The following is a 25,175-nucleotide window of genomic DNA, read 5'->3' on the forward strand; positions in this document are numbered from 1 at the left end:
TCGCACAAGATTTTAGCTAAGCAGGCTCCGCTGGGCCTCCTTGGTTTGTTGAAAGCCTATGTACCGGAGCGCTCACTGCGATCTGCAGAACAATTTTTGGTCTGTGCTCCTCTAGTACGGAGGGCCAGGGCAGGGGGGCGCTCGTTTCGATCCCTGGCGGCCAAACTCTGGAACTCACTTCCGACATCTATTAGAACGATCCCTAACCACTTGGCCTTTCGTAAGGCTGTAAAAACCTGGCTTTTCCCTCTTTCTACCATTTAACCACTGTGTTTTGTTACGGCTCTCGTTTTTGGCTCTTGCTGCTGCGCTGGGACGCCTCGTTGCTGTGGCAGACATGCGCATTATAAATCCTCTAATAATAATAATAGCGTCTTTCCTTTATGACACTGTAAAGATGAAACACCAGGTGACAGCTTGTAGATGAAAGGTATTTATTAAGTTGAAAGGACAGCACACCATAACCAGGAGTGCTCTGTGCGAATAACACAATGGTCACCAACAGTAATAAGCAACTGTCATATAACGGTCATCGTGGAACGCCCAGCTGTCAACAATCCAGCTGGCGTAAACAGTCTCGCGCAAGGGAAGGGTAGCGCGCGGAAGAGGGGTGCAAGGGAAGAGAAGAACATGCAAGGGTTAACAAGTAGCACAACAGACACACATACGTGGCTCTTTACAGTATGAAATGGAATACAAAAGAATGTGCTTTTTTTATACTTCAGTAACTGCTGGGGCATCATAGCTTTAGCTGGTATTGGTTGATATTTCACAAATGTAGTTTACTCCGAATATTCTGAAGTAAGTATTTCGAAATCACATACAGTAGTGTTGCAATTCTGACACTTAGCACATACTTGTTACTGGATCTGCTCTTTACCCGTCTACCCACCCACACAGGGACACCATTTATTCTGCTGTATTGAGGTGTACTTTTGCTACGATAGTATTTTTCTCATTGGTTCTGGTTAATATTTATTGATATGTCTTTGTGTGCCCCCCATAACACATTCCTCAGTGTTTAGGAATAGAAGACTTATTTATTTAAAACAAGAATTGCATTTATAAAATATCACAGTGGCGGCACATCCTCTTCTGAACCCTTTTAGGCCTGGCAGTTTGGGGGGCTATTCCCAGGAGCAGGGTTAGTACTGTTTTGCATAAGGTGGGCCTTTGTCTAGTGTGGCACGGTGGGCGAAGAACGGGAGACTGGAATCTAACTGACCGATCGCCAGTGGCTAGGATGAATTCAAGCATTGCATCCATCACCTTGTTGCTGTTGCTTGACCCCATTTTAGGAAGCAGTTGCCTCAATTTCTCGTTGACTACTTTTTAGGTCTCGCCTGACCCAGTGCTTGCACTGGTCTGGCGAGACATTAAGTAAGGGCGTCAAAAAATGCTACCGCCGGCCACAGCTTGCAGTGCATGTGCGCGGGCGTGCGCTTGAGCAAAGGTGCCATGTGGCGTGATTACTGTTGCATGCGCACCACTCGCGCACATGCACTGCAAGCTGTGGCCAGCGGTAGCATTTCCCCCGCGATCACTTTCACTTTGGCCCCGCGGTCAACTTCCTTGTTATTTCAACTCCTGGGCTTGTCTTCTGCTTCCCTTCCCTACACTACAAGCGTAGCGCCTGACTTCGGTGCCCCTGCTCTCGCTATCTATTTCCCCGCATGTTGCTCTTCCCCCACTGCACCACTCTTGGGACGTGCGGTAGCCTTCCCCCAACACCACCTCCCACGGCCCGCCACTCAGCCCATGCAGTGACCTTCCCCTGCTACCACCTCCCGGGGGATGTCACCCTTAGCCCGTGCTGTACCATTCCCCCGCTTACACCTCCCGGGGCATGCCACTCTTCGCTCCTCCCATGGGGATGGGGGGGGGGGAAGTACGGGGGGGGGGGGGGACACATTACTGTTAACTTAAAAGTGATTCATAGAAACGCTGTATTTTATACCGCAGGGAATTATTTCAGTGGAGTTGCTGAGCTGGGGCTGTCTCAGGGAGCCCTAGAAGCCCCTCTACCCATGCTGGGCTTTCTCTCCCACCCCTCCCCTTCCTCCTCCTCTCTCGGCTCTTTCTTTGTGCTTGGCCCGGGGATGGGAGTGAACGACCCAGCAGTCTCTGGCCCAGAGACTCCTCTGGGAGGCTTCCCTATCTAATACAAACACAAGTTTCCACGCGTTTCTATCGAGACTTTCAGCTTTCTCATTTTTTCAAAGTTGTGTTTTTTAAGCCAGTACTGTTTCGTTATTGTTTATAAAATATATCCTGTTGTTTTACTTATTCTGCCTTTCTCTGTACATTTTCACCACTTTTATAATTAATACTTTTTACTTCATTTTTGCACAGCACTTTACATTGCAAGCTAGCGTAGTTTTTTTTCATCCCCACTTTCCTGGTTTGGTCACACATACTTAAGGGTTTCTTTTATTTATTTTATTGGAGCCCAATAAATTACCCCAAAATAGACACTTTATAGGGAGTTGGTATCGAGACCCTATCCTCATGTAGGAAGAACTCGGTTTTGCTGGAACTGACGCATTGTTCGTTTTCGGAAGGGGTAATTGATGTGTCTGACATTTCACCAGTCACCTCTCCACACAGTTCTGGTTGAGATAATGCGATGGCGTTGTGTGATTCACCACAGTCAGCCACCGACGGAGAACTTTTTCAGAAAATGACCAAACTGCCACGGTCAGCGTTTTAAAGTCTTTAGTGATCCGGGTAACTAACTGGGCTGCACTTGCTTCCGTTGTGCCCCAGGTAAACACCAGTATTGATTACAGTAGATGGTGTGGGCCAAAAACGGGGAACATTGTCGGTCAACTACAGAACAGGGATACATATGGATAATTGTGTGTGTGAAAACCTTCTGTGGGCTTTAAAGCGATTCACACCATTTTGATATAGCTATATATAATAAGCTTACCCAGGATGTGTAAAGCCTGTCCCTTGGTATCACCCATTGTGTGATCCTGGTTAAATCAAGCCATAATCAGTTCGCTCTTAAGTATAGTGTTAAAACACGGGCACGCCCTACTTTTGGGTTCTGGGGTCCAAGACCATTTGCACATTTTCGTCCACTGAGCAGCCTACGGGGTTCATGCGCAGCTTGCAGAGATCTCTTTGTAAACTGTAGGTCAGTCTTTAGAATTCCAGAGGTTGTGAGTGACTCAGCAGTTATTCTGCATGGCGTAAGCTTTGCCCTTGGGTGTTGTGATGCATTACGAAAATTCAAACCTTTACCCATGACAATACCTATGGGATACGACATTCTTGCTCCCATCGTCTTTTTTTTTTTTGCTTGATAAAAGGGGCGCAAATTAATTTCTTGACAATAATACGTTTTTCACTGCTCGCCGAAACAGAAAAATGTTGTTTGAAGCACTAGCGCGCCGTAACAGCAAAATCTTGCTCGAAGCGCTACTTCAAATAACTCACTTTAAGTGTTTATTATATATTGAATATGCATGGCAGCACGGGAAGGATTGTTTACATCCAAAAGAAGGTGATGAGATGATGGGCTTGGAACAGTGTGTATGCAGTAATGTAAGAGCCAAGCTCTCTGCTCCCCATTTTCTCTGGCCGCAGGTGAAGTAACTTTACTTCTATAATGCATTGGTTGCTTAATGAAAGCCCCGGATTGCAGCACTGTTTCTCTTGAATTGCTATACCATGTATTGACAAATTACAAATGTTTTCTACTTTGTCCAGTTAACATGCACTACGTTTTTGAACTATACACCTGGTTACCTAGAATCTCCCGCGCTTAAGTACCACGAGGGACGTTTCATCATAGAGAACATAAAATTGAGTAGGCAAACAACTTTATTTCAGGCTAAAACGGGGGTTCACCGACGGGTTTTTGCCTTTTTATTTTCTTACACTTTCTCCAACATAATCACTCAGCACCAACACGGTATCACTCAAAAACACCACCACAGCATCACTCAAAACCACCCCAGCATCACTATGCACTACCACAGCATCACTCAGCGCCACCACAGCATCACTCAGCGCCACCACCACAGCATCACTCAGCGCCACCACCACAGCATCACTCAGCGCCACCACCACAGCATCACTCAGCGCCACCACCACAGCATCACTCAGCGCCACCACCACAGCATCACTCAGCGCCACCACCACAGCATCACTCAGCACCACCACCACAGCATCACTCAGCACCACCACCACAGCATCACTCAGCACCACCACCACAGCATCACTCAGCACCACCACCACAGCATTACTCAGCGCCACCACCACAGCATCACTCAGCACCACCACAACATCACTCAGCACCACCACAACATCACTCAGCACCACCACAACATCACTCAGCACCACCACAACATCACTCAGCACCACCACAACATCACTCAGCACCACCACAACATCACTCAACGCCACCAACGCCACCACAGCATCACTCAACGCCACCACAGCATCACTCAACACTACCACAGCATCACTCAGCACCATGACAACATCACTCAGGGGCACCACAACATCACTCACCCCACCACAACATCACTCAATGTCACCACAGCATCACTCAATGCCACCACATCATCACCGCACGCCACCACAGCATCACTCAACGCCACCACAGCGTCACTCAACACCACCACAGCGTCACTCAACACCACCACAGCGTCACTCAACACCACCACAGCGTCACTCAACACCACCACAGCGTCACTCAACACCACCACAGCATCACTCAACACCACCACAGCATCACTCAGCACCATGACAACATCACTCAGGGTCACCACAACATCACTCACCCCACCACAACATCACTCAGCCCAACTACAGCAACACTCAGCAGCAGCACCACAGCGTCACTCAAGCACACATCAATATCGCTCAGGGCCACAAGAGCATCACTCAGCACCACCACATCATCACTCAGGGCAAGCACAGGATCACTCAGCGCCACCACGGCATCAGTCAGCACCACCACAGCGTCACTCAGCATCACCACAGCGTCACTCAGCACCACCACAGCGTCACTCAGCACCACCACAGCGTCACTCAGCACCACCACAGCGTCACTCAGCATCACCACAGCATCACTCAGCACCACCACAGCGTCACTCAGCACCACCACAGCGTCACTCAGCACCACCACAGCGTCACTCAGCACCACCACAGCGTCACTCAGCACCACCACAGCGTCACTCAGCACCACCACAGCGTCACTCAGGGCCAGCACAGGATCACTCACCTTCACCACAGCATCACTCAGCACCACCACAGCATCACTCAGGAACACAACAGCATCACAAAGCACTACCACAGCATCACGAAGCACTACCACAGCATCACGAAGCACTACCACAGCATCACGACAGCATCAGTCAGCATCACTACAGCATCACTCAGTGCCACCACACCATCACTCAGGGCCAGCACAGCATCACTCAACGCCACCACAGCATCAGTCAGTGCTTCTTACACTTTTAAATTACAACTTCTCAGCATGCTGCACTGCAGCCACACTTATCTACAGCACAGCTTAGAAACATTGCCAAAGTCAATAGCTCTACCTTAACACTTATAAGGCCCCCCAATGCATAGCCAATAGGTGTCGCCTTAGGGACATTATAAATGTTTAGTTATCCAGCACAATATCCTACATTAAACAACATCAAGTATTGCATGGCTATTCACTTATAAGGTCCTAAAAGTGAGACCTATTGGCTATGCCAATGCTTGTTTCTGGAGTGCCCAGGGATGAGAAAGGTGCCTAATGTTATGCAAATTGAGGGTGAGGATAAAAAGCAACCAGAAGTGCCGTGCAGTGCTGGATGTTCCATTTCAATCCTTCCTTTCCGTGGGAGCCGAACATCATCCTGTGTTTCAGAGTGACCTGCTGGCATCAAACGCATTGAACAAGCATTGGCATAGCCAATAGGTCTCGCCTTTGGGACATTATCAGTGTTTAGCCATGCAACAGTTGATGTTGTTGCACCAAGGATATTGTGCTGCATAACTAAATACTTATAAGGTCCCAAAAGTGAGACCTATTGGCTATGCCAATGCTTGTTTCGTGGTGTTCCCGTTATGATTAAGAGTGATCCTCCAAGGGGGATATCTATGGAGAGAATGATCCTACACCCTATATAACAGAACATGTTTCAGTCTTAAAGTGTAATGGCCATAGGGTCCCAGGCTTTCATCACAACTAGATCCCTCATGGGTGAGGAGACGTGCCCAAGTAGGTGCAACAAGGGACCTGACACTATTAATGAATGTGTGTCAGAGTAGAAAATCCTTAGGGTCAGTTTGTTGCTCAGAATGATCCACCTCTTGATATTCCCAAGCCAAAATAGCCGTGATAGCACAGGGCAGTGGGATGATCAAGCGAGGGAAGGATAGGAAGGGGACAGCAGGGAGGTAGACCAGAAATGACCCCAGAAATCATAAATTCCTCTACTCCTATATTACAGATTATGTATACCACAATACATCAACAAATCATGTGATGCAACTTCATATATCTGTAACTAATACTATGCATCTGGAAGAATCCTACATATTCTGTGGCTCCTGAGTAGAGACATCAATAACTTCATCATGTTTGCTGTATTAGAATATATAAAGAACAAACATAAAACACCGAAACCCCATGTACATAAATATACTCTCAGTAACAGTTACCAATAACCAGCGTTTTAATCCATAAGGTGACATACCATTTATTGACTCCACAAGACATCACAGGGGTTGAGCGTAGTCCTATACCGCTCTCGCAACCACCCCTGTTAATAGAGCCTGAGAAATAGCAAACATATAAGCTACTTTCCAGGTTTGTGGTTAATAACACTTTCCAATCATTACTGGAGGGATACAATGCCACAATGTCTCACTGGTTAATATTACCAACAAATAATACCACCCTCTATGGATTGTAATGATAGTCTTACGATCTACTATGAGTAAAAGGTAATATTCCCACTGCAAGAGCCACAGGGCTGTAGCTCGCCAATGGTGGGGATCTCCAGGAGATTTTAAACCATAGGGTGAGGAAGTATGGAATCCCTTTCTTTCCGCATGAGCCGAGAGGCAGCCCGCCAACGGAAGAAAGATCGGCTTCCCCGCACTCAGCCGAACAAGGCACTGTGAGCAAAAGCAGTGCAGAGCACCCTTACCAGAATGGAAAGGTCAACAGCATCCACCCGTATGAATTACTAGCCTTGAATTTCCGATGCGGCCTCGCAGCTCGTCTTCCGACTTATGGACGGTTTCAACTTACGCATTGCGTTGGATCCGCTAAGAATCCTGGGAAAGGTAGTCTGTGTATTCTTCCGGTTTGTTTCCTTCACGGCAAAGACAGATTGCCTGGGTGCTCTTAGAGGTATGTTACGGGTTAACTTAGGAAGCGCGCTCGAGGCAGTGCGCTCATGACAGTACATCCCCTTCGTAACGAGAGCGCGCCAAAGGGCATGGTTTCAGTGGATATTTTCTGTGAAAGGACAACACTAGCCTAGGCGCATGAACACCCAATGCTGGTTCCCAGGAGTTCTCCTCGGGCCCAAACCCTTTCCATGCTACTAGGTACCATAGTCTGTTTCTTCGTAGTTTTGCGTCGATGATTCCCTGTGCCTCATATTCTGTGTCATCATTGACAACAACCGGCAAAGATAGCTTTCTCACGGATGTGAAGGACAGTTTCAATAGAGAACCATGAAAAACAGGGTGAATCCGAAGATGGGTAGGTAAGGCCAGTTTCATTGCCACCGGACTAATACATTTGCTGATTTTGTATGGCCCTATTAATCTGGGGTTAAAAACACTGTTTTCTAAAACTTATGTTCTTGGTGGATAAGCAAACTGTGTCCTTTTTTTCTGTACAAAGGCCCTGGGTTTCTGTGTTAATCGGCAGAGGTCTTGTACTTTAGTTTTGTTTCTTTCAAATGTCTGCGTTTTTCCTAGTGTTTCCTGAATATGGGCCACTCTTTTGGATACCTCAGGTAACTTGATAATCTCAGTAGGATGGATAAAAGGTAGGAACCTAGGATGATAACCATAGGTGCAGTAAAATGGAGACACACGTGTGGAACTGATTGTGGTGCTATTGTAGGCGACTTCAGCTAACCAAAGATAGTCCACCCATGCTTCTGTGCTATTGTCAACATAGCAACGGAAATATTGCTTCAGGGTCTGGTTAAGAAGTTCCAACTGTCCATCCATTTGTTGGTGAAAACTCGTAGACAGGGCTGTGGTTATGTGTAGGGATGAGCACCACACCTTCCAGAATTGAGCTGTGAACTGTGAACCCCGATCCAACACAATGGACCTCGGTAATCCGTGTAAACGTGCAATGTGCACCATGAGTATGTGAGCCAATTGACCTGCCGAGGGAACCTGTTTGCAGGCTATAAAGTGTCCCATCTTCGTTAAATAGTCAATGACCACGAGGATTACAGTACACCCTTTGTCATTCCCTTTGTCATTTGGAAGCCCAAAAACGAAGTCCAGTGATATGTTTTAACACGGTGTGCCAGGTGTAGGAAGGGGCTATAGCAATCCTTGTGGTCTTTGATGATCTGTTTTCATTTTTGCAGATTTCACATGACTTTATCCATAATTGAATGTCCAATTGGAGGGACGGCCGCCAGAATAGTCTTGTTATTCATTCTAGTCTTTCCTACCCAATTATGTCCTGCACTCGGTAGTTCATGAAACCAGTTGAAATACGTTTTCGCAATGGTTCTGTAGGTACCAAAATACAGTTTCTGTTCATTGGGATTCCTTTCTTCATTTGCCAATCTGTATGTCTTTTTAACCTTGTTCTCTAGGAGAAGGTGTTAACCCCTTTGATCACTTATTTGAGGAAGGTACCAGGTTGTATGGTACATAGCACCTTCGTGGGATCAATGATGGGACGTTTCTGAATCTCTTCCTGTTCTTTAGTAGAAGATGGTCTAGTGAGGGCATCCGCTTTTATGTTTTCACTACCGGGTCTCTAAGTAATGATAAAATGGTATTCTGAAAAGAATTACATCCAACGTAATTGTCGAGGGGTTAGATGTCTGGCAGCGGTCATGAACTGCATGTTCCTGTGGTCGGTGTACACTGTAACAACGTGATTGGCCCACATCAAAAAGTGTCTCCACTCCAAAAAGGCATCATTGATGGCCAAGGGTTCTTTTTCTGAAATTTTGTAATTCCTTTCGACCTCCTTTTGTTTTCTAGACAGATAAGCAACAGGATGGAATTGTCCGGTGGAAGAGTGTCTTTGAGACAAGACTGCTCCTATTGCAACGTCAGAGGCATCTGCTTCAAGGATATAGGGTTTATCTGGATCAGGGTGTGTTAGGACCAGGGCAGTTACGAAGGCATCTTTTTAGGCCTTGAAAGCCTCCTGTGCTTCATGATTCCACTGGAATACCTGTGATTTTCTCAGCAGCTTGGTTATAGGTGCAACCAGTATGGAGAATTGGTTTTTAAATTGGCGACAGAAATTTGCAAATCCAAAAAAACACTGGACATCTCGAACATTTTGTGGGGATGGCCACTCCTTCACAGCACTTACTTTTCTTTCAGCTATTTCTTGCCCTAATGGGGTGAGGATGACTCAGGAATTCCACAGTGCGCGCATGAAACTCGAGCCTACTTAATTTGCAGAATAGGTGGTTCCTTTGCAGTATTTGTAATACAGATTTAACATGCCTTATATGCGTTTCCTCATTTGCTGAATAGATGAGGATATCATCTATATAAACTACCACATAGTGGTCTAGGATCTCACGAAGATCATCATTAAGGAAATATTGGAATGCCGCCGGGGCGTTGCATAACCCAAAGGTAATTATCAAATATTCAAACAATCCATAGCGAGTCTTAAAGACAGTTTTCCATTCATCTCCACTTCTCATGCGAACAAGGTGATAGGCACCCTTGAGGTCTAGTTTTGTGTAGATTTCCGCTTTCTTAACTTACTCCAGTAACACCGGAATCTGTGGTAAGGGAGATCGGTCCTTCACCGTAATGGTGTTTAATGCCCTGTAATCGATGCAGGCGTGTAGTTTGCCATTGGCCTCAGGAATGAAAAAAAGTGGAGAGGCTGCCAGAGACTTAGATGGACGAATAAAACCTATCTCCAATTATTTTTCAAGATATGCTCTGAGGTGTAGGTTTTCGGGCTCGGTAAGGGCGTATATTTTCCCACTAGGTACCACAGCTCCTGGAATCAATTCGATTTGACAATCATATTGTCTGTGAGGGGGTAGGACTTCCGCTTGCATGTCATTAAACACCAGTGGCGGCTGGTCCATAGGGGGCAGCGTCCCACTAGGCAGAATCACCAAGAAAAACACAAAAACTGCTCACGGGCAACAAGAAATGTAAGCAGACGCAATTCGTCTGTTTACATTTCCGGCCTGTGCTTCACAGCCTCAAGTCGCATGAGACTCATGCGCACTTGAGGCTGTGAAGCCATAGTCAACAAACGAACAGCGCAGGCACGCAGGCGAGTGCAGGAGTCCAGCAGACTCCGACTGCGCATCTGCGAACAGAGCACTTTTTATTTCAGCACGGCCACTCCATTGACATTACATTAGGTATGCTGCGCATGCCTAGTGTAATGCAGGAGTCTAAAGATAGAATCCTGTCGGGCGGTGACGTACATTAGCCCGATGCCCTGTCAAGTGGCAGGAAACAGTTGAGTAGCCGCCCCCAGACGCATCCAGTCTTATGATTTGCCAACGTCTGTGAGAGAACTCGGAGACGTGATGCGACGCGGGACCGGCAGAGGAGATGCCTCATACTGGTAAGTTTATTTGTTTTAATATATATATAATTAAACGCCTCACCCCCTGAGTCATGCCAGCCACGACTGTATAGTCTTCACCACCTCCAGGCATTCATATTCTTTTAAGTACAGAGAATTTAATTAGAAGATTTTGCCCACAGATCCAGGATTTGACTTTCCGTGACAGCGTTTCCATTAGCGTAATCTGTGGGGGAATTCTGTGTGCCTGGGGCCTATCTAGCATTTACTGCAGGATGCTGAAAAGCCTGCCTTGTATGGCTCGATGTTGCTGCCTGCTCCCAATTTCACAGAAGTCATTTCAGCACCAAGCGGTAATTAGCACAAGGCTAGGCCTCCTCTGACATGAGTGCGATTTATTGTTCTCCGCGAGGCACTAAGCTGCGCAAACAAAGGGCTCAGTCTTGGTATCTGGCATTATATGAACTTATTGTGCGTGGAGCTTACTGACAGGAGAGCTTCAAACAGCGACTTTGCTGTAATGTGAAAAATATTAATTTCAGTTCAATTAAGCAAGTTTTGTGGTAACTTACACAAGAAAGGCTCGCTGGTAATTATCTGCTAGATAAACTTTGTGGCAGCAAACCTTGCAGGCGCAGAGGCTACCAGTTTCATCTATTAACTGTCAGCGCTTGTCTTTAATTTTGGCAACCGCGCGGTATTGCTAATTAATCGCTCATTATTGTGTGGATGGATAGCTGATGAATCATTAATACAGAGCTGGCTGGCTAATATGAGGGTATGGTAATTGGAGATACCGCTGATTGCAGATGTCAGTGGCACAACAATCCGGGAAAAAGGCGTGGTACGACATAAAATAAAAAATATGTTTTCTTTTCTTCAATCCTTAGAGAATTAAGTAGCAAAGGCAAATGTACTATTCAGTATGTTGAAGAAGGAAAGGGTGTGGATGATTAGATAACATGCAATACCCTTCCCTCCGACTCTTGCCCCCTCTGGGTTGTCACATCTCGGCAAAGCTGGAATGCAAGCACTGTGAGTCATGACACCGAAATGGAAAGTGTTTACAAAGGTGTGCAGTTCAAGAACAAATACCGGAGTCAAGGTGCGGTATTTTTATATGTATTGGTTATAATTTGCACATCAATGCATACAGGCCTCTGGCGGTGCTAAGGCTGCACCACAATACAGTAGCTGCCTCTCCTTCCCTCTCAACCCAATGAATGCACTGGTTCAGTGCTGCTGCTCCTAATTGAGGTCAGGAAAACGACCAGCAATGACTTCTGTGTGCTTCATTCCATTCAGGTTGTCCCTTGCCTGAGTGGGACCCCTAGTGAGTGCTGCGAGCAAGTCAATTCTGGGGCTGCTAGGTAGAGGCTACAAATGTTCCCCCATTGTGTTTCCTTTGCCAGCGTGGTGCAGGTGCACTAGAGTCTTTAATTCATTTTTTTCTGTGCCTCACGTTTTGAGGTGGGGCTGCTAACCCATGGTCACCTGCATTATCATGCAGAAAAAGAACCGCACCCTCTAACAGTTGACTATGAGCATCGCACTGGCTCTGTGACAGAGTGGTCGGCTCAGAGAAGTCCTGTAAGGTAGCCCCCTTAGGTTGTTCGGGCTCGCTCGCTACGCTTGCTCGCTACGGTGCAGTATGACTAAAATTTTACGCCTCACCCCTTGCAAATGTCACCAGCCGCCCCTGCCTCAGCGTATAGTAATATATCCTTTTTGGCTGCTGTGGCTATACACAAGCCAGATGCCAAGGCTGTAGCTGATCCTTCTGGTCTCCTCAGGCAATGTTCGAGACAATAGGGTGAAGTCATTAGTTCTTTTCTGGTCATCCAATTGATTTCAGGATTATGCTTCTGCAACCAAGGTAATCTGAGAATTATGCCATATTGGGGTGCCTGTATGATATTAAATGTTATAGTCTCCATGTGATAGGGGCCATACATAACCTCCATGTCCTCTGAGAGATACCCTATGGGTCCTGTGTCGAGGTTTCTTCCATCAATTGCGTACACTGCTTCCGGCTTTTCTTTGGGGACTAAGCATATGCCTCCGTGCTGTGCCTCCTCTAGATCCATGAAAAGACCTTATTTACAGCGGACTTCTTTCTCTACAAGGGATAGTGCTGCTCACACAGTTCCAATCTCCATGGGCTCAGGTATGGAAGCAGTATTATGTTCTGTGGATCTGGGCCGTTCAAACCGAGAAATTGATCTCTCTTTCCGTTTATGATCCCCTTTGCGCTCACTAATTCTGTGATACAGATGCAATACCAGGCTAATTAAATCCTCACAGGAAGTAGGCTGAGGGTCGATTTGGGCAATCACATCCTTGAGATGATCACAAAGCCCTTGATGGAAGAGCGCAGCTTGTTTGGCCTCTGGCCATTTGGTTTCTGCTACCAGTCTCCGAAAGGCATTGAGATATACCAGCAGATCCTTATTCCCTTGTCCTAACACTAGTAATTCCCTATCTGCAGTGAAGGAATCGGCACATCTGTCAAACACATTTACATACTCTACCCTAAAAGCCTCCCAATCATATAGAAGTGGGTCATCTCTGCTTACTAAAGGTACAGCCCATTGGGTGGCATCGCCTGCCAAATAGGAGATGGTAAAAGCCACTCTAGCTTGATTGGTGGGAAAGGACTTTTGTTTATAGGAAAAGTGTAGCATAATCTGCGTTAAGAAAACCGTCACCTTGTCTTAATCTTCATGGTACCTCTCTGGGGTTGCTAACGGTATGGTAATAGGCATTTCAAATACTACTGAGTTTGAAGGCATCAAAGACAAACTGCCTACATCAAAGGGATTCTTTTGGATGTGTTCTACCCGAGCTTTTAATTCTGCGGTTTCGTGACGGGATGCTGCCAATTCCGCCTGGACGTCCGCTGGCAGAATAAAAAATCCTCAGGGTTGGTTTGTTGTTCTGAATGATCCAAGTCTTGATATTCCCAAGCCAGAATAGCCGTGATAGCACCGGTCAGTGGGATGATCAAGCGAGGGAAGGATAGGCAGGGGACAGCAGGGAGGAAGACCAGAAATGACACCAGAAATCATAAATACCTCTACTCCTATATTACAGATTATGTATACCACAATACATCAACAAATCGTGTGATGCAACTTCATATACCTGTAACAAAAAATAACTATGCAGCTGGAAGAATCCTACACATTCTGTGGCTCCTGAGTAGAATCAATAACTTCATCATGTTTGCTGTATTAGAATATATTAAGAACATACATATAACATCGAGACCCCATGTCCATAAATATACTCTCAGTTACGGTTACCAATAACCAGCGTTTTAATCCATAAGGTGACATACCTTTTATAGACTCCACAAGACATCACAGGGGTGGAGCGTAGTCCTATACCGCTCTCGCAACCACCCCTGTTAATAGAGCCTGAGAAACAGCAAACATATAAGCTACTTTCCAGGTTTGTAGTTAATAACACTTTCCAATCATTACTGGAGGGATACAATGCCACAATGTCTTGCTGGTTAAGACCACCAACAAATAACACCACCCTCTCCGGATTGTAATGATAGTTTTATGATCCACTATGAGTAAACAGTAATATTCCCACCGCAAGAGCCACAGAGCTGTTGCTCGGCAATGGTGGGAATCTCCAGGAGATTTTGAGCCTTACGGTGGGGAAGTAAGGAATCCCTTTCTTTCCGCAAGTGCTGAGAGGCAGCCCGTCAATGGAAGAAAGATCGGCTTCCCCGCACTCAGCCGAACAAGGCACTGTGAGAAAAAGTGGTGCAGGGCACCCTTACCAGACCGGATAGGTCAACAGCATCCACCCGTATGAACTGTGATCCTTGATTTTCCGACGCTACCTCACAGCTAGTCTTCTGATTTATGGGTAGTTTCACCTTATGCAATTGCACTGGATCCGCTAAGAATCCTGGGAAAAGTAAACCTTGTATTCTTCCGGTTTGTTTCCTTCACGACAAAGACAGATTGCCTGCGCGCTGTTAAAAGGTACGTTCCGGGTTAACTTAGGAAGCGCACTCGAGGCAGTGCGCACATGACAATCTGCAACTACAGGGGCATGTCCACCACTCCTCATGTTCCATATCTGTCCCGAAAGTAGAGGGATCTAAGACAAGATCATTGGAGATAGAAATGCTCTATCCATTGGTAAACCTTCTTCAGTCGCATTCCCAGGTATCCCCATACAAATTGACCATTTCCCCCCTTTTGCTTAAACCTCTTTAAGACATCACAACCCCCTAGGATTGTGGCGGGCTTAAACGTAAAGTCAGATGGATCACTCATCCTACTACGGCTCTGTTGCGTTCTCTAGAGTGGTCCATGCTCCGCCTGTTGGTGCCTCCTCATTCTGGAGTCCTGATGGTTCCGCTTTCCTCTGGCTCTCTGTCACTGTGACTAGTGCTGTTTCTGTAGTCAGCACTGGCTTCTCCCTCATTGTCCTCCTATTCGAGTCTTCGTTTCCCAAGCTGTCTCAGGTTTCCTTGTGGGCACCTTCTGTTTATATACTCCCTCTCGTGTCACTTTCCTACTTGCCTCCATTTCCCCTCTCCTGCTCTACTAATGCCCACTCGCTCTTAACAAGTGCCAAGACAGCTCAGGATGAAAGCAGATGGCTGCTGGACCCGCTGTACTCCGGTAAATAGGGTTCCTCCATGCAACATAACTCTTCATATAGTTTCTTCCATTCTGGAAAATTGTTTATAGGAAACTGTGATTAAAAAAAGACCACATTACTGTGCTCTTTTTCTTTTCTGCATTTAGTTTCAAAATGATGAGTGCAGTGAAAGGAACCACCAACTTGAATACAGAAATGTGTACATTTGTTCAGAGTCAACCATGATAAAGGGGTGGGAGGTCTGTATATACAATTAACCACCTTCCTTCCAAATAATAGCTGCATTTCTCAATGGTGCTCTTGATTGCCAAGCATTTCTTTTCTTTGCATACCTTTCGTCTCCAGGAAACCTTTATCTGATAATGAACAGTTTTAGCCATTACCAGATAAGCATAGTAGCACCCAGTCCCCCTCCTGGCATTCTCTTAGTGCCCTTATCGTATTGCCCCATATCTTTCTTATGCTCTGCACAAATTCTCACCCATTAAGTAGTTCAATTTCTGAATTCAGGACCTTAACAGTGTAACGTATCCTAATGGCGGATGCCTTCTGTAACAGTCTCATCCTAGCATTCTCTAGGCATTTCCAGCAAAGTCTTTGGTTTTTTTTTCGAACAAGAGTTTGAAGGGTGAAAAGCAAGGGCTTACCTGGACCCGGCACCAGGTGGTAAAAAGGGTTAAAATCAATACCTTATCCAAATGTCAGCCTTCATAGCCCAGTGTTATTTTTATTACTGGGCGCTTCAACATGCCTTTGTAGTGCCCTAGGAGCCATCTGGGCGGATAGGCCGAGTTCTCAACTGTTGAATCCCTAATTGCCTTCAAACTTGAGCTATTAATATGAAAAATATCTTTGGTAGTCCTACATGCGAAAAATCACCACCATGCAGAAGCTATTTGATTCATCTAGATCTCAAGGGGGTATTGCTTCAAGGCAACGGGTAGAATAGTCTACTTTGACCACTAGATTTTTATACCACCTACTGGAAATGGTCCAACCCTTTGACATGGGACCCGGATTAAGGGAATTCTCTGCAGAAGAAATTGGAGGTACAAGGTTTGTATGGGTTTTTAGTCTGGCATAGTGAACATTCCCATGAATCTCTCTTTATCGGAGTGTAAATTCTATGACAAAACAAAAACCCAGCTCAAGAACCCACAGACTCATTTTTTCAGCTCCAAAGTGTCCCCTAGTAGACGACTATGAGCTAAAAACAGGACTTGCTCTGTAAAGGGTTCTGAGGTTGTTGCCCTCAAACTATACAATACCCTGTTCTTATGAAGAAGTGAGGTCCGATATATGTTTCCCAGTTTCTCTTAAAACTTTTTTCCAGGCATTTTGTAGCGTTGGGCCTTGTGACTGGGAACCTCTGAGGCTTCTGTCCCCATTGCCCTATTTCAGTGTTTCCCAAACTGTGGTCCGCGGACCCCCAGGGGTCCGTGATACATTCCTAGGGGGTCCGCAGAAAGCAGTTTTAAAAGCATTGCAAAGTATCTTGTAGAATTAGCAGTTTTCAAACAACAATAAAAGTGTCAAGATAATGCCAGTGATTAATGTACCTGCTGGAGAGAGATGAGAGTTTTTTCCAGTGGCAGCTTTGACTTATCTAATGTAGCACAGAGGGTTGATATGCCTACTGCAAAGAAAGTGTACCATGCATTTAAATAAAAAAGTATTTTATGTGCAGAGTTCAGTGGCTTACTGCTTTTTGTCACAGAGATTCTTTTGTTACTGTGCAGTTTATAAGTGACAATCGTAATCTAGCACAGTGACCTATAAACTGTCATCAAAGAGCTGCTTGCAAACTGCAAGGTACAAGTTAGTGACTTATGTTTTTCCCAGTCTTTCATTATCCTGATGCTGCTTAAACTGTTTATTTAGGTGGAAATACATTTTTATTGTTAAAGTCAACGCTAACCACTGTGTTATGTTCTGAATTCTGAGTTTGTGCTTCTCCAGACTAAGCACTCTTTAAAAATGCCTAAAAGTATGAATGACACGGGAATTCTACACCTTGTAGTCCCCTTTGCCTTATGTAACATTTTCTATACACTGATTTACCTGTATGAGTCACTGTCTCTATATGTGTGTGTGATGTAAAGTGCTCTGACATCCTACAATGGTATGAGAGATGCTATAAAAAATAAAATACATGTGACAGAGGGGTTATGGAGAGATAGAGGCACTGTTGGAGGGTGATAGTGGGGGAATCATTGAAGAACCCCAAAAAGATGGTCGTATCCCGGTGCATAGTAAGGTCCGCCACTTCAGAAATGCAGGGTTGCACCATATTTACAAGAATATGGTGCAGCCCTGTGTTTCCCCTGCGTTGGCGCTACACTTAAGTGTAGCGCCAATGCAAGGACCCTTGCACCATAGTGCGAGGGTGTCTGCATGCGGGGGGAAGATTGTTTATGTGCAGGGAGGGGGCCCTTCCTGTACATAAACAATCTTAAAATGCTGTTTTGTCACTTCTATGTGTGCTGCTTAATGCAGCACACATGGTAGTTACAAAGTGTAATTTTTTTTAAAAGATTGTTTATGTGCAGGAAGGGTCACCTTCCTGAACATAAATAATCATAGGCGTTTTGCAAAAACAAGGAGAAATAAAGCATTTCTCCTCGTTTCGCCAAGTTAAGACCAGGTTTTCCCTGGTCTTAATTTTGGCTCTGCCTCCCTTTTACGCTGCCCTTGTAAATAGGGGGCAGCATCAAAATCAATGGGTGTTGTGGTGGAACACCCCACTGCCCCCCCTTTCACTCGAAGCATTGGGTGAAAGGGGGTCTTATTTAGAAGGCACTGTTAAGCCAAGTAATGGGCCAGATGTACTACCTTGTTTGCGGACGCAAACGGGAGATCCTCCCGTTTATTTCTCCTTGTTTTTGCAAAACGCCTTTGATTATTTATGTTCAGGAAGGTGACCCTTCCTGCACATAAACAATCTTTTAAAAAAATTACACTTTGTAACTACCATGTGTGCTGCATTAAGCAGCACACATAGAAGTGACAAAACAGCATTTTAAGATTGTTTATGTACAGGAAGGGCCCCCTCCCTGCACATAAACAATCTTCCCCTGCATGCAGACACCCTCGCACTATGGTGCAAGGGTCCTTGCATTGGCGCTACACTTAAGTGTAGCGCCAATGCAGGGGAAACACAGGGCTGCACCATATTCTGGTAAATATGGTGCAACCCTGCATTTCTGAAGTGGCGGACCTTACTATGCACCGGGATACGACTATCTTTTTGGGGTTCTTCAATGATTCCCCCACTATCACCCTCCAACAGTGCCTCCATCTCTCCATAACCCCTCTGTCACATGTATTTTATTTTTTATAGCATCTCTCATACCGTTGGATGTCAGAGCACTTTACATCACACACACATATAGAGACAGTGACTCATACAGGTAAATCAGTGTATAGAAAATGTTACATAAGGTAAAGGGGACTACAAGGTGTAGAATTCCCGTGTCATTCATACTTGTAGGCATTTTTAAAGAGTGCTTAGTCTGGAGAAGCACAATCTCAGAACATAACACAGTGGTTAGCGTTGACTTTAACAATAAAAATGTATTTCCACCTAAATAAACAGTTTAAGCAGCATCAGGATAATGAAAGACTGGGAAAAACATAAGTCACTAACTTGTACCTTGCAGTTTGCAAGCAGCTCTTTGATGACAGTTTATAGGTCACTGTGCTAGATTACGATTGTCACTTATGAACTGCACAGTAACAAAAGAATCTCTGTGACAAAAAGCAGTAAGCCACTGAACTCTGCACATAAAATACTTTTTTATTTAAATGCATGGTACACTTTCTTTGCAGTAGGCATATCAACCCTCTGTGCTACATTAGATAAGTCAAAGCTGCCACTGGAAAAAACTCTCATCTCTCTCCAGCAGGTACATTAATCACTGGCATTATCTTGACACTTTTATTGTTGTTTGAAAACTGCTAATTCTACAAGATACTTTGCAATGCTTTTAAAACTGCTTCCTGCGGACCCCCTAGGAATGTATCACGGACCCCTGGGGGTCCGCGGACCACAGTTTGGGAAACACTGTACTATAGTATATATACTTTAGTATATACTTATGTGTATGTACTTTGTGGGCTCTGGAGATCAGCCCTAGGACTTGTCTGCTTCCGCTTAGGGACTTTTTTTTCTGTTTAACTGCTTCTATGTAACTGTCTTGATTAAAAACGACCAGCAGAGGTCAGTAAGATACCAGAATTGCTTTCTGCTGAGGGACTTTCTTTTTTACATTTTTTTGGCAACTGCCTCTATTTAACTTTCTTGATAAAAAACGACTGGCAGAGTTCAGTAAAATACCGGAATCACTTTAGCATTCTCTAGATTCCAGTTCATAGAAATTGTCTTCCACGAGCACATGTAGACAATAATAGTTTTTTCAAATCTTGAATTTTCAGTGATATGACCACCGAAGGCCCTGCTTTTATATTAAAAACAGAGCTTTGGACTATACCATTTCCAGCTGAAAGGCAATATTTCTCTTCATGTGTTCCATATCTGGCGTTTCACGCAGTTTGGTGCTTACTTTCCCTCCATGTTAAAGAACACTAGATGTTTCAGCACCCAGGCTAATGTGCTGCATGGCTAAATACATATAAGGTCCCAAAGGCGAGACCGATTGCATTGCAAATGATTGTTACTAGTCTGCAGGCTTCCTTCCACTCTGTATCTGTCATTGGTGTACCCAGATCCTCCTCCCAGACTTTTCTCGCCTTTTGTATTGGTCTAGCCAGGTCCATAATCATAGCGTTATATAAGTGGGAGATCAAGTGCCTTCCCCCTCCAAACTCTAGTAGCGTCCTAACAGGGCAGAGGATGCTGGGGCGACCAGGCACGTAGGCCAAATTTCTATATCAACAGTGCTTGCGTAGATAAGAAACTGACCCTTTCCTACTCCAAAATTCTCCCGCGCTGCCTCGAAGGAGATCAGTGTGTCATTGGGGACTAGGTCTGATAATGTCAATGTAAGACCGGCCTCGTGGCGTGGGCCCTCCCGACCAGCAAGCCACCCTGCAACCGCACCGATCCTCGAGGTCACAGACTTCCGGCCACCATGGCCCAACATCCCGATGGCCGGCCAGACCCCCAACACGCATGCCCGGCCGAGGGAGAGAGAAACCCCCCAAGCCAGACCGAGAGGCGCCGACCCTGTCACACCTCTGGTCTCTTCCCCAAGGGAGGTTTCGATCGACCACCAGGCCCCCGGTGAGCGGCCGCCTCGCCTGCTGGGTGTCTGGAGTCCCTCCCGGACCCACCTGAACAGATCAAAGGGCCGAGCGACAGGAAGCCCCGACACACCACCCCCAGGCACCAAGACACCTCTCGGCGAGGACTCCGGACTTCAAAGAGGAGGGGGGAGTATAACAAGGGGTGCGGAAGGGACGGGAGGCAGAGAAGACCTGGACTGACGAGAGCCTGCTGACCTGGTCGCGGCTCGATCGCTCCCCAAACCGAAGAGCGCTCCCCGAACTCTGAACCATCTGAGCCCTGCTGACGCTGTCGCGGCTCCCCGAACTCTGAACCATCTGAGCCCTGCTGACGCTGTCACGGCTCCCCGAATTCTGAACCATCTGAGCCCTGCTGACGCTGTCGCGGCTCCCCGAACTCTGAACCATCTGAGCCCTGCTGACGCTGTCGCGGCTCCCCGACTCTGAACCATCTGAGCCCTGCGGACGCTGTCGCGGCTCCCCGAACTCTGAACCATCTGAGCCCTGCTGACGTTGTCGCGGCTCCCCCGAACTCTGAACCATCTGAGCCCTGCTGACGCCGTCGCGGCTCCCCGAACTACGAACCTCCTGTGCCTGCTGAGTGACTCGCGGCACCCTCCTCCAAGAGAATCGGCAGAGATTGCCGAGAGAAGCAACATCCCCTCAGCTCGAGGATTGGGAGCTGTGCGCCGGATACTCCGCAGAGACACTGACTCAAAGACTGTCCCGCTACCCCCATACCCCCATCACGAGATCGCCGCCGCTTGTGGCACTAATTCTATATCTGCCTTTCGGATCATAAAGATCCCTTACAACTAACGATAAAGTATATTGTCTTACGAAGAACTACTGTGTGGTGTCCCTCTATCAGAAGAGAGTAAGCGCAGCGTGTGCGATCCTAGGTACGAGACCCTTCCAGGAAGGGCCTCCCCGCTCTTGCTCGGCCTAAGTCTGGGAAAGGTGGGTCCCCGGGTGGTCAGGAACGCATTCCGCAGCCTCCCCGGTGAACGCCTTCCAACAGTCAAGCATCCCCCTTCTTTCCATGCCTAACAATATTATAATTTTAGTTGGTTTTCCCATTATTATTATTTAGATGCTGTCTTGGGGACCTGGATCTTTAGCCCCAGCTCCTAGCAACTGACCTGAAAATGTGGGATTCTGGGAAGATCACTTACTTTCCCTGTTCTAAAAATTGTAAATATGTAGAATGTGGAACAATGTAATTGAAATGTGAAAATGCGCACTTGATACACATTATCTATTACCTTCTCTGAAAACTCTCATAATACACAACACCGTTACCCTACATCTAGTTTTCTGCTGTATTGCTTTCCATACATGCATAGTTATTTTTATTATTGTTGCTGGATGGGCTTGACCCTCTAGTTGCTCGCTTGCTTGAATAGTTGTTTTTTGCAGCGGCCTCGGGCAGAGTGCCTGGCTCCGCTCTGGGATCTTCCTTTGGTTTTGCGTGTTCTCCAAGGTGTTCCCTTCGAGCCATTGGGTTTGGTGGATTTGAAGTTTCTCACTTTCAAGGTGGTGTTCTTAGTGTCGATTGTCTCGGCTGGTAGGATGGGTGAGCTTGGATCCTTTCTTCAGTCTCCTCTATTCTTGCGGTTTCTCCCGGATCGTCTGGTTTTGCGCCACGACCCTAGGTTTCTTCCCAAGGTCCCTCCGGTGTTTAACCACTCCCGCAAGGTGGTTTTGCCCTCTTTTCTTACGGGGGCTGTCTCGGGCTCCGATGCCTCTCTGTCTCTGCTAGTTGTTTGGTGGGCAGTCATGGTGTACTTGGACCGCACTGCCTCTTTCTGTTGTTGAGACAATTTGTCTGTGACGGTCTGATCACAAGCCTTCCCTGTCCATGTTAAGTTGTTGCATTAAGCAGGCTATCTTACTTGCCTACGAGTCTCTGGGGTCTGAGCTTCCCTCCAGGGTTCAGGGTCATTCCACCCAGGGCCTCTCTGTGTCTTGGGCCTCGTTAAAGGTTGTCTCTACCAAGGATATCTGTCGGGCAGCGACCTGGTTCTCCCCGCACATGATCATGGAGCACTACCGGGTGGTTTTGGGTGGTTCTCCTCCTGGGGGTTTTGCTGAGGCTGTTCTCGGGGCTTGTTCCTCGTGATTGTGGCCTTTTGTCCTGGGGCCTGTGTGATTTGATGTTTGTTTTTCTACTCTGGATTAAATCCTCTCTGTGCGTCATCTACACCTTGTTGTTGGTTTCTTGTTTTCTTTGAAGCCTCTTGGCTTGGTTATGTGATCACTTTGTTTAGCATGTGGCGAGGAAGACTTGCGAGGTGGTAATGCCTCGGTTAGTTACTGGTAATCTTCATTACTCCGAGCATTGTCTTCCTCGCAACGTGTTCCCATCCCTCCCTCCCTGGTGTGCTAACGGCTTCATTTTCTTGGGGCTTGGTAGTTCTTCAGGCTATGGGATGGGCTGACACCCCTCTTACAGAGGTCAGTGGTGATATGGGTCGGCCATGTTGGGAAGGGATGAGAGGCTAACTTTTACTTTGAAGGGTTCTGCTGTGGAGATGAAGCTCACTATGTTTAGCATGTGGCGAGGAAGACAATACTCGGAGTAATGAAGTTTACCGGTAAGTAACCGGGGCATTACCTGCTCTTCACACTCTCACCAGCCACCTCAGAAAAACAGCAAGTTCCACCAAGTTAGTCGTGGTTTCCTGGATAAAAGAAAGTAAGACAAGAGTTTCACGCTCCTTACCATTTCCTTCTGGTTGCCAATCAGAGCCAGGGAGGAGTTCAGTGCAGCACAGGAGTCTTTGGCCTCCGTCCAGCTTCCTTGCGTTTCAGAAAAATAGTAACACTTGTTCTGGTACCAGATCCAGTCATTGCCACAAGGGGGTAGCACTTCAACGTCCTTTCCATTCTCTGCGACACTGCTTTGTACAACATCAGTCTGCATCTTCTGCTCAAAGCACGGGCTTCTCTTTAGAACTAGTAAAACAGAAATTGAACGAAAAAATGTGCTTAAGACTTTTTGTGATGAGATACAGTGAGTACAGTGAGTGGGCAAGGATGATGTACCCAAACTCTCTTGTGTGGGCAGGGTCGGATTGGCCTGTAGTTCGATCAGGCAGTGGCAGAAGAACTGGTCTAGCATTCGGTGTGTTGTTTTTTTTTTTGGCTGTTTGTGGGGCTTTTTTACGGTCTGGTGGGCCGGTTGTTACTGTTAATTTCCAAGATATTAAAATAAACATTGCATGCAACAAGTTAAAATCCATGCAGTCTTCCAGACCTTGCAAAACACTTACAAAGAGGCTTTACAAGTTCAAAACTTGCAACAGTGGACCCCTTTTTTGACAAAACGGTTGGCTAAGGGGCTACTTTTATCTTGATCCCCGTACCTATTTTCCGTCAGAGTTCGCCCATAGGCGTGGGAGAAAGTCTCACACCTCGGATAGCTGTGATGGATGAAAACAGAATGGACTGGCTGCTTCTGGGTCACACCAGGGGCAAGGGTTGGTTACTGGGGTGGAACTCTGACAGGAGCAAAGGCTGAACCCAGGTCTGAGCAACATACCACTGGGGAGGTTCTCTCAAGACATAAAGGCAGATTACTGCTAGGTGACACTGACAGCACACGAGCAGACACTAGGAGGATAATCTCACAACACAAGGGCAGGCTCTGCAGGGGTAATCTCTCGTGACACAAGGGCAGGCTCTGCAGGGGTAATCTCTCATGACACAAGGGCAGGCTCTGCGGGGGTAATCTTTCACGACACGTGAAGGGCTCTGCGAGGGTATTCTCATGCCAAGGGCAGGCTCTGCTGGGGTAATCTCATGACACTAGGGCAGGCTCTGTAGGGGTAATCTCATGCCAAGAGCAGGCACTGCGGTGGTAATCTCATGACAAGGGAAGGGTGTGCGGGGGTAATTTCTCATGACACTAGGGCAGGCTCTGTGGGGGTATTTTCTCATGATAAAAGGGCAGGCTCTGCGGGTGAAATCTTTCACAACACATGCGGGGCCCTGCGGGGTAATCTCTCATGACAAGGGCAGGCTCTGCTGGGGTAATCTTTCACGACACATGCAGGGCTCTGTGAGGGTAATCTCATGACAAGGGCAGGCTCTGCAGGGGTAATCTCATGACATGGGCAGGCTCTGCGGGGGTAATCATGACATGGGCAGTCTGTGCGGGGGTAATTTCTCATGACACTAGGGCAGGCTCTGCGGGGGTAATTTCTCATGACAACGGGCAGGCTTTGTGGGGGAAATCTCTCATGACACATGGGCAGGCTCTGCAGGGGTAATCTCATGACAAGGGCAGGCTCTGCAGGGGTAATCTCATGACAAAGGGCAGGATCTGCAAGGGTAATCTTTCACGACACATGCGGGGCTCTGCGAGGGTAATCTCATGCCAAGCGCAGGCTCTGCAGGGGTTCTCTCGTGACACAAGGGCAGGCTCTGCAAGGGTAATGTCGTGACACAAGGGCAGGCTCTGCAGGGGTAATCTCTCATGACAAAGGGCAGGCTCTGCGGGGGTAATCTTTCACGACACATGCGGGGCTCTGCGGGGTAATTTCTC

General features: G+C 46.7%; 1 protein-coding gene across 4 annotated transcripts in view; it reads right to left on the bottom strand.

Annotated features, from left to right (window-relative positions):
* The window catches only part of LOC146812979 (C-type lectin domain family 2 member B-like), a 123,125-nt gene that overhangs the window by 78,809 nt on the left and 19,141 nt on the right, over positions 1-25,175 (bottom strand). For all 4 annotated transcript variants that reach the window (XM_085620005.1, XM_085620002.1, XM_085620003.1 and 1 more), the window contains one exon: positions 23,352-23,584. In XM_085620005.1, the coding sequence (XP_085476131.1) occupies positions 23,352-23,584 (233 nt within the window). The remainder of the gene's footprint in view (positions 1-23,351; positions 23,585-25,175) is intronic.

This window comes from Triturus cristatus, chromosome 7, assembly GCF_964204655.1.
Source record: "Triturus cristatus chromosome 7, aTriCri1.1, whole genome shotgun sequence".
NCBI lineage: Eukaryota > Metazoa > Chordata > Amphibia > Caudata > Salamandridae > Triturus > Triturus cristatus.